Raw genomic sequence first — 11574 nt, forward strand, 5'->3', positions numbered from 1 at the left:
TTTTCTTATGAAGTTATAGTAGTCGAAACACATGAACTTATGTTCAATATCCTTAAAAGCATAGCAAAAAATCTACTCCTGGACAAAGAACCCTAATTGTCCCTCCAAAAAAAATGAAGCAAAAGCAAAACCAATCAAAGATTTGTACCTATGACCTGAGAAGCGAAGTCAAAACCAAGAATAAAAGTAAATACTAAAAATTATTAATAGATCTACACCATCACCTTAATTTAACAAGCTTTAAACCCCTCAAAAGAAAGTCTAGCCATCAAAACAACCAGCGCGAAGAAATTCCAACAAGGAACTCAAAAATCCCAACAGCTCTAGCCCAGAGCCGACCGATTTCCTCCAAGAAAACACTAAGAAACAAGCTAAGCATACAAGGATCAACGAGGGATCACCTCCGCATTTGACGAGAGCCGCCATGAGTGTAGACGACGAAGGAGCAGCCCCGAGGAGCCAAATCCGAGCACCAGCAGCGAAAATAGCAACGTAATCAAGACGATTTCTTGGGAAAAGGCCGCCGATGAATCAACGGGGAAACCAGAAAGCATGAGGAGAAGAAACCCTAAGAGATGGAGCAACTCGCGAGAGGGCAAAGACTGAAGGGAGAGGAGAAGAGAAGGGGAAAGAGGATATGGATGTGGTCGTTTGGGAAAGCGGGGCATTCCGCAGACCTCACAAGGGAGTCGTGTGTTGATCCTGATCGGAAGAGGAAGGGGCGTCGATCTAGGAAGGGGAAGGACGGCGCGATCTTGGAAGAGGAAGGTTTAGGTTTGGAGGGAAGAGTGAAGTGTTGTAAATTTTGGTTAAGTATTGGTGGAAAAATTAAATTATTTTATTTATCATAGACACCGGGTTTTAAAAACCGCTATTAAAATCGGTGTCTATTAACGAAAAAAATGCGCTCATAGACATCGGCTAAAAAACTGATGTCTATGAGTGAAAATCTGCGCTCATAGACATCGGTTTTTGGAAAAACTAGTGTAAAATACTCAAAGACATCGGTTTTTGCTTAAAATCGTTGTTGTTCCACCGATGTCTATGAGGGTTTGTCTTGTAGTGATTCTTCCCAAAAGATATATGTGGCACACTAATTGAGTTATGTGATTTTTTTCAAAAAGATAATTGCAGGATTTTTACATATAGCGGACTTATATAAAATGGAGGAGGAAATAATCTTCATAGTGTGTAAGATGGAAAGAATATTTCCTCTAGTATTTTTTGATATTATGGTTCATTTGGCAGTTCGTTTACCCCATGAAGCTATGTTAGGTAGACCTGTTTCGTCACGATGGATGTATCCCTTTGAATGATATTTAGGCAGACTAAAAAAATATATTTGTAATAAAGCAATACCTGAAGGATCTATCGCAGAGGTATATTATAAATGAGGCATTAACTTTCAGTTCTTTATAAACGAGTCAAATTGAGACAAGATTTAGTAGGGCAGAATGAAACAAAGATATTCAACCAGTAACATGCAATTTAAGTGTTTTCTCACAACAAGCAAGAGTGTTTGGCAACCAACATAATATGAAATTACCTTTGACTTTGTATAAGAAAGTATATTGGTATATTGTCAACAATTATAAAGAAGTTGACTAATATAGAAAGTAAGTTTTTACATTATGTAATTTTATTGTTTATATTTCATTATAAAATTATAACTTAAATATTTATTTATGCAGTGAATATCTACAACTTCTATCACATAAAGTTCATTCACTCGTTCGGGATACATTAGAGGACTTGGAAGTGAGCCAAAGCCAGTTAGGTCCACTTCTTTAGATGCCATCTCCTTAACCAGATCAACTAATACCCCATTACGTGAAAAACTTGAATCCACCTAAGAAGAGTTAGTAACACCAAAGTTCAATTAGCAAGCACTCAAGATGAGTTAGCATCAATGAAATCAAGACAAGATATGTTTGAACAAATTCTTAACCGATTGACACCTGGAGCATTAGATTCCTTGATCCATGATTCATCTTCGGTTCCATCTCCTCCTCCTCGTTCTTAGACTTTGATATTGTGGATTTTTGGATATGAACATGATGTTGCGAAGTTTATTTCTTGTAGACTTTGATGTTGTGGATTTCTAGATGTGAACTTCATGTTTTAAACTTGTTACTTGTTTGTACTTTATTTGTTGCGTTACTTGTGTACTTTATTTGTTGCGTTACTTGATGTTGAGTACTTGCATCTGTTTGTGAATGTTGCTACAGGTGTGAACTTATACTTGATGAACTATGAGTTGTTTGTGAGTTTATTTGTGAATTTGTTGTTAGAGTTAATATTGTATAAGTTTGTGAATATTGGTGTTAGAGTTGTGATTATTGTGAATATTGTTGTTAGAGTTGTGATGATTGTGTGGGTTTGTAAATGTGTATACAGAGTATGTTGAAAATATTTTTTTTGAAAAAAAAAACAAAGGTTAGCGACGAAATCCTCGAAATTTGTCACTAACATTATTAGCGATGAAATATTGTTCAAATTCGTCGCTAACAACTCAAACATATCGAGCCTCATAGTTGGCGTTTGCGGTGAAATGAAATGGGGTTAGCGACGAATCATAATGTTAGCGACAAAAACTTAGCGACGAAACAGTTCAAATTCATCGTTAATAACTTAAACATATCAATACTTATCACAGGCGTTTGCGGCGAAATGGAATGGGTTAGCGACGAATTAAGATGGCGTTAGCGACGACATTAGGAAAATCGTAGTTAACTTGTTTGCGACGAAAAATTTAGATTCGTTGCAAACAAATTTCTTAGCGACGAACGATTTTAATTCGTCACTAAAAATTTAGCGTTGATTAAAATTATTTAGCGACGAGTTAATCACGTCGTTAATTTATTAGCGACGAAACATAAAAATCATTGCTAATAATTATTTACGACAAGTTATAACGACGATTCTAGCGTTGTAAAGTTATCATCACAAATATTTGTTAGCGACGAACATTAATATGTTAGCGACGAAATATTTCATCTCTAAATATCAATTTTCTTGTAGTGTAGGACTTTACTTGCCTATCATCTGATTAACCTAGATCTATTAAAACTTTTTATCTTATGTTTAACCTGCGATCAACTTTGATCTACAAGATCTTCGTGATTGCCAAATATATGGTCTTATTTGACCTGTTTAGACTTTCCATCCCAAGTTTAATATCTGATTAATCTTAATTTCTCAAAATTTTATATTTATCTAACATCCGATCGCTCTTAATCTATTTAGACTTCTTTTCTTACAGACCCATAAAATCTGGTCTTTCATGAACTATCAGAACTTTCAATGTTGTCAAGGATCCTCTTGTGTTTTTTATGCATCCATTTGTTGATATTCTTTAGTGTTAATATAGGACGATTGATTTTCATCCAATGTTCGATATATATGCTCTCATATGTATTTACTATACTGGCATTTAAAAAAACATGCACTTCAGCTTGTCTAAAATTCACTACTACTTAAATCACAATCATCAATTTTCAATAATTTTTATTTTATCGTTGGTTAATAACTGTTTATGTATACTTTATTGATATGAACGGATAGAAATATTCCAATGGCGTGCCCATCTTTGAATATTTGGATCGATCAAAAAATATCTTCTAGATTACACAACTTTTGTCGGATAAAATATTTAGAGAAGGGGACTATAAATTCACCATGATTATGACTTACTGTCAACCAAATAATGTGGATGAGTTGGCAGAATAACGTTCCGTAAAAATTAAATCAATATTATAATTTTTTAATATTTGCGCATTACAATGGTAGAGAACTTAAAGTGAAGTGGCATATATTTATTGGCGAGTTTTGTCCTACTCTACAAATCAATGATAAATTATTTACCTGGATTATCTACCGCACAACCACTTGGTATAATTTCGAATGCTTTAATTTTAATAAATAAATTTATCACCTTCTCATCTATAAATAGATGGGAATTGCATGATACTCTAAACAAGCGATCACTTGACTGAAGTGAGTGACATCCGTAGCTTAACCATGGCTTCCCTTGTCATGCTCTCTGCTGCTCTCCTCCTCGGCCTCTTCCTGCCTTCCTCCATGGCCAACAACGTTCTCTTTGGTGGTGACAGGCTGAACACCGGCGAATCCCTCAGAGAAAGGAACTTTAAATTCACCATGATGTCCGACGACTGCACCCTGGTGCTGAACGACAACGACCAGACCGTGTGGTCCTCCCCCACCAACGGCCTAGGCAACAACTGCTTCGCCCACTTGCAGACCAACGGCAACCTCGTCATCCGCAACGACAATGACCAGGTTGTTTGGTCGAGCAACACCGCCGGCGAGGAGGGCAACTACATCCTCGTCCTGCAGAACGACGGCAGCGTCGTCATCTTCGGCCGCTCTATATGGTCCATCCCCCCCGGTTCCAACACCACCACTTCCAAAGGCGCCGTGATCGTCAAAAGGGGCCGCAGCGATGAATCCACGAACATTCTCTATGGAGGTCACAAGCTGCGCACCGACGAATCCCTCAAAGAAGGGGACTATACCTTCGTCATGCAGTCCGACTGCAACCTGGTGCTGTACGCCAACAACAACAACCAGGTCATGTGGTCCTCCCAAACCAACGACCTAGGCAGCAGGTGCTTCGCCCGCATGCAGACCGACGGCAACTTAGTCATCTTCGAGGGTATTCACTTCAACCCAATTTGGGATAGCAACACCCGCGGCCCGGAGGGCAAGTACATCCTCGTCCTGCAGCGCGACGGCCACGTCGTCATCTACGGCAGCCCTATATTTACGATCCCCAACGATGAACCCACGAACAGGAAGATCGCCATGGTGACTAAAAAATAGTTGCCTTCACCACGAACGATGCATGGGTAGCTATTAAATAAAAGCGAATAAATTGAAGCGAGGCATAAATAATAATTAGCTAGCTACATGGTGGCATAGCACGTGGCCTCGTTGTTCTGGTGTACGTAACTACTGTTAAGTTGGTGTGAGTCGATCACCTTAATTATCTATCTGCTCTGCCTTTTTTTAGTTGAATTGCATTGAAAAAAGAAAAATAATTAATTAAAGAAATCTAATAGCACACATATATAAATTGAAAAAATAAAATTAAAAGGTAGAATCTAATTAACCAATTACAGCTTTGATAATATGAACCAATATTATTCGTTAATGTTTGAGATTTTCGAGGAGAAGGTTTTTTTATTTTAAATTTTAGAAATCATCCCGAGAATAAGATACTATCGTCCCCTCCCCCCCCTCTCTCTCTTTCTCTCTCTATATATATATATATATAGTGTGTGTCATCCTCTCTCGATTTCTATCTGTGTATCTGTGTGTATCTCATTTTATATCTATAGGGTCGATACTAGAGGATCACTAAGATAGCCAATTTATTTTTTTTCTTTTAATATTTATTGTCTCTCACATAGCTTTAATATAAATATATATTTTGTCTATATTATAAATTATTTTATATAAATCAAGTTTAATTTAACTCTAACATGAGAGATCATGATTAAAATACGAGGAAGGTCTAATTTAATATAACAAATATATTTTCCAATGCGATTGTAAATTGTTTTATATATATCTAACTCTTGCGAGAACAATAGCGATATAAAATATGAGGAAGGCCGAAAATTAAATTCAAGTGAGTCCTATTTCGGTTGACTGCAATCACCCAGACAATCGGAGCAACAGAGGAGTGAGAGAAGCTGATGAAGACTGATGGAGGCACCCACAAAGGAGATTGAATGCGCCTCCGAGGCGCGCTCGCACCTCCTCCATAAGCATGGAGGGCGCCCTCCATGAGTATGGAAGGCGTCCTCGGCCAGTCAAAGTAGTCGTTCACAGTGGATAAAATTTTATCCACTGCGCCTCGCTAGAGGCACTCTCCAAACCCTTTTGAGGTACCCTGAAGCTGCGGATAAATTTTTTCAGGGGTTATAAAAAGACTCCTGGACCTAGGAATGTAGCAACAACTTGTGTATTTATTTGCTAACAATAGTCTGCGATGTTAGTGTGTGTAAGAGGCTTTTCCGGCTTCACCAAAAGAGATTCTTAGTGAGCTTTCATCTGCCTTAGATTAACAATCATCCCGGTTGTAACCAAGTAAATTCTGAGTCTCTTTCTTTTAGTTTCGTATTGTTTATTTTTATGTTATTGTTGCTAATCTAAGTCGAAAGACGAGAAAGGTGTTGTGTTTTAGTGTTTCATGCAACTCAACCCTCTCCAGCCGGCCTACCCGGTCCTACAAGTGATATCAGAACCTAACAGTTCCAGGAGGACTAACCGTCGAACGAAGCACATGAGATGGTCGGACCAAGCATCTACCCACTAAAGTTTGAGGGGGAGTTCGCGAGCTGGAAAAAGAGAATGGAGATATTTTTCAAAACAGACTTCGATTTATTATTAATAATGGAATTTGGTTTTGAAGTACCCAAGGGTAAGGAAAAGTTTCAATGGACGAAGATGATTTTAAAGAAGATGATTTTCAAGACATGTTTACTGATTTAAGAAATGCAGAAAATATCAATACCATTGAGTCTCAATTAGATGATATTAATGAAAACATGAATGCATATGATATTAGAGGAAGTTATTACTCAATGTTTGAAGAAGCACAAAAAGAGTTGTATTACACTTGTACTAATTTTTCTATATTCAATTTTTTGGTCAAGTTAATGCATGTGAAGGTGTTAAATGGTTGGAGCAATAAATCTTGTGATATGTTACTTCAGTTATTGCAAGAGACATTTCCCAAACCGAATGTGATTCCAAACTCTCATTATGAAGCAAAGAAAATGTTAAAAGAGTTAGGATTGACATATGAGAAGATATATGCATGTAAGAATGATTGTATATTATTTTGGGATGAGCATGAGAATAAGGATACATGTCCAGTGTGCAAGGAGCCTAGATACAAATATGATGGGATGAATAAAAAAAAAAAATCTCAAAAAATTCTTCAATATTTTCCTTTGAAGCCCAGACTTAAGCGGTTGTTTATTGCAAAACATGCAACAAAGATATGAGATGACATAAAGAAAAATGGATTGAAATTGAAGGTGTATTAAGGCATCCAGCAGATAGTGAATCACGGAAAGAATTTGACATATCACATGAAATATTTGCTAGTGATCCATGAAATATTCGTTTAGGGTTGGCTATAGACAGTTTTAATCCGTTTGAAAATATGTCAAATGCTTATAGTATGTGGCCTGTTATACTTGTAAATTATAATTTGCCACCATTGAAAATAATGAAGCCATCATACTTGATTATGTATCTTTTAATTCCTCGGCCTAAATCACCTAGGAAAGAGATAGATGTATACTTATGACATTTGATCAATGAACTGATGGAGCTATGGGATGATGGGGTGGCAGTATATGATGCATCGACTAAACAAGTATTTTGATTACATGCTGCTATGATGTGGATCATTCATGACTTTCCAGTATATAAAACATTATCTGGATGGAGCACAAAGGGTTATAAAGCATGTCCAGTATGTGTAGTTGAAATTAAATCTCAAAGATTATGGAGTAAAATATGCTATACATGCCACCGTCGATTCTCAAATGTGCAACACCCATGGCGCAGAAATAAAAATTTCAATGGAAAGATTGAATAAGAAGGACCACCATGAAGATTTAGTGGTTATGAGATTTTAGCACAGTTAGATACATTACCCCAGTTGACATTCAGTAAGCATCCACTACAACAAAAACATTAAAAGATAACGGTTTAAAACCGTTGTCGTAGGCCCTTTAAAACTGTTGTAATTGGCAGTGTTGTTAAATGTGCGATAAAAGGCAACGGTTTAAAATCGTTGACTTTGACCACATTAGACAACAGTCATGCAACGGATTTAAAGTGTTGTCTTTTAATACCAAAGACAACAGTTCTGTAATAGTATAAAACCATTGTAATTGCCAGTTTAGCAATCATTTTGATCGCAAATATGCTTTTGACAACAAATACACTGTTGTCTTTCTTCAAAATTTAGTTTAAAACCATTGTCATTATATACTTTTCACAACGGTTAAAAAATCATTTTCAATGTTGATTAGAAAATGTATCGCGAATAGATAAAATATTTTTTTGCACACAAACTAGTACAACATATATACATTCACAAAAACCATTTTCAACATATATACATTCAGTTGTCTTTAATACATTTCTTGTCTCAACCAAAAACTGGTACAACATATAGGTACATTCACTTAAGTTAAGTTTATAAACTTCTACAATTACTACAAGCTATCCAAACATGACCACAAGTAGTATCCAATCATGACAACCACAAAAGATGAAACCACAAAATTAAGTTTATCAGACCACAACCATGAAAATAAACTTGTCCTTTTCTGAATAGATCAAGTCAGGATGTGCAACAATCTTCACGTATTGGTCCTTTTTCTGCATGCAGAATTTCATAGACTTAGCTTGCAAACCTAGCCTTCTCCCTTTTCTGAAAATAAAATATAGTTAAAGCCATAGAAAAGTAGAAACATGCATGTATAAATTGATAAACATTGCAAACTGATAATTGAAATGGATAATCTAATAAACCACTACAAACTAAAGTGATAATTGAAACAAACAAGCCCCAAAAGTAGAAAACCAAATTATAAACTTCTTGCAGCTTTGCATCTTTTGCACAGTAGAAATCAAATTGTGAAGTACATAAATCTGGACCTTCTGAAATGTTAAAGTAAAAGAATGGCCAAATAAGTACGAGAAATGTTGCCGCTTCACATTTTCATGACTAGTCAAACAAGTGAGCACGAAAAAAGTTGATGAATATATAAACTTGACATTATATCTTAAACCATGTATTATGTGAAAGCAGCTAGAATAGCTAACAGCAGCAACAGAAAGAAGGAATCATAGAGGAAGTCATGTACCTTATGTCTTAACATTACAGCAGCAACACTCTAGTAAGATCTCAAAGCTTAAGGATGTGAAGTTTACATAAAAATCACAAAGCAGTATACGAAACTAGTTTCAACATTATTTCTATAAAAAAGCAAGAACAAACTAATCCATTAAACCATTTAAATTGTTAATCACTTTATGCAATCCAGAATATGATTTTCTAAACTGATAATTACTACCACCTAAACTTACAATCACTACAAACTTAATTAACTGATAATCTGACAAGTGTGTTAGTACTACAGAAATGTGTTTACCAGCAAATGATATATAAGTTTGAACATCTCAAAATCTTAAGATGTTGGAAATCACTTCATGCATTCCAGAATAAGAATAATAATAAAATAGAGATGTTCTACCTAGATGTTCTACCTAGATGTCCTACACACTAAAGTTTTAATAATCATGATGTTTCCAGGGGCATATCTGTTAGGATCAGATTATGTAATTTGCATTATATACAAATACTTTCCGAATAGATCAAGTCATTGTATGACTTTACATACCTAGTCATAAATATAGTCTTGTATGCATTCTGCTCACTCAGAATGCACTTCATCAATTTCTTCTCTGGAGTACTGTGTTTTGATGAACCTACAGAGGTTGGGATTTCCACTTGGCCAAGAGCTGGCCACTGACCTGATCTTGCAATCCTTGCCGGATAGCTATAGTCAATTTGTTCTAAATTACAACATGAACGAAATTGACAAGCCACTGCCCGAACTGCTTAGTATGTTATGAACTGCTGAGCTCAACCTTAAGAGGGTTAAGCCCAACTCTATTTTGATGGTTCAGAAACACAAGGGCAAGGGCAAGCCTAAAGGCAAAGGAAAGTCCCAAGCCAAGGGCAAAGGCAAGGCACTGAAGCCTAAAGGGGGGGTCGCCATGGATGCTACCTGTTTCCACTGCGGTCAGACCGGGCACTGGAAGAGGAATTGCAAGGTGTACCTGGAAGATCTTAAGAAGAAGCAAAGTGAGACTTCCACTTTAGGTATATATGTTATAGAAGTCAATCTATCTATTTCTTCATCATGGGTATTAGATACCGGATGTGCTTCTCATATTTGTACTAATGTGCAGGCGCTGAGAAATAGCAGGCCATTGACGAAGGGAGAGGTGGACCTACGAGTAGGCAATGGAGAACGGGTTGCTGCTGTTGCTGTAGAAACTTATCATCTATCTCTGCCCTCTGGGCTTGTATTAGAATTAGATGAATGTTGTTATGTGTCTGCTTTAACTAAGAACATAATTTCAATTTCTTGTTTGGACAAGAAAGGTTTCTCTTTTATAATAAAGGATAAATGTTGTTCTGTTTATTTAAAAGATATGTTCTATTGTAGTGCACCTCTGATGAACGTACTCTACATTCTAGACCTTGAAAGTCCTATCTATAACAAAAATACCTAGAGATTCAAGTCAAATGATATGAACCAAACCTATCTCTAGCACTGTCGCTTAGGTCATATAAATGACATGCGCTTATCCCAGCTCCATAAGAATGGTTTGCTGGACTCATTTGATTTTGAATCTTATGAGACGTGCGAGTCATGCCTACTAGGCAAGATGACCAAGACTCCCTTTAGTGGGCACAGCGAAAGAGCGACTGATTTGTTAGGACTTATACATAGTGATGTATGTGGCCCTTTCAATGTCGCTACTAGAGGCGATTTTAGGTACTTCATCACATTTACTGATGACTTCAGTAGATATGGTTATGTGTACTTGATGACACATAAGTCTGAATCCTTTGAAAAGTTCAAAGAATTTAAGAATGAAGTATAGAACTAGCTTGGCAAGAGTATTAAGATACTTCGATCAGATCGAGGTGGAGAATACCTTAGCCATGAGTTCCGTGACTATCTAGCTGAGTGTGGGATTCTATCACAACTCACTCCTCCTGGAACACCACAGTGGAATGATGTATCTGAAAGGAGGAACCGTACCCTATTAGATATGGTACGGTCTATGATGAGTCACACAGATCTTCCTACATTTCTTTGGGGCTATGCTCTAGACACGGCAGCTTTTATACTCAACCGAGTTCTATCCAAGGCCGTGATAAAGACACCATATAGGATATGGACTGGGAGAGATGCTCAGGTGTCTTTTATTAGGATTTGGGGTTGTGAGGCTTATGTTAGACGTCAAGTCTCACACAAACTGGGACCTAAATCTGATAAGTGCTATTTCATTAGATATCCCAAGGAAACTAAGGGATATTACTTCTACATTCCCAGTCAGCACAAGATAGTTGTGGCAAAAACTGGGGTCTTTCTAGAAAGGGACTTTGTTTCTAGAAAGACTAGTGGGAGTACATTCGATCTTGAAGAAGTTCAAGATGCGGACAATAGCACTGAAGCCTCGATGGAAGTTGAATTGGAACCACAAAGTGTTGTGGATGATGTTGTTCCACAACGAGTTGAGAAACAACAACCAGTTCAAGTAGACATACCTCTTCGCAGGTCTGATAGGGTACGTCGTCAGCCTGAGAGATACTCATTTCTCTTGTCTGACCATGATGACGTTGTGCTCATAGAGGATGTCCCTACCACCTATCAAGAAGCTGTGATGAGACCAGATTCTGAGAAATGGCTAGAGGCCATGAGATCCGAAATGGAATCCATG

The 11574-nt window shown here is 37.0% G+C and overlaps 1 protein-coding gene across 1 annotated transcript; it reads left to right on the forward strand.

Annotated features, from left to right (window-relative positions):
• Positions 1-4020: 4020 nt before the first annotated feature.
• LOC122023203 (mannose-specific lectin-like) lies at positions 4021-4842 on the forward strand. The gene has a single exon (XM_042581283.1). It carries the CDS (start codon positions 4021-4023, stop codon positions 4840-4842), a length of 822 nt encoding a protein of 273 aa, XP_042437217.1.
• The last annotated feature ends 6732 nt before the right edge of the window (positions 4843-11574 follow it).

Source organism: Zingiber officinale, chromosome 9B (assembly GCF_018446385.1).
Source record: "Zingiber officinale cultivar Zhangliang chromosome 9B, Zo_v1.1, whole genome shotgun sequence".
NCBI lineage: Eukaryota > Viridiplantae > Streptophyta > Magnoliopsida > Zingiberales > Zingiberaceae > Zingiber > Zingiber officinale.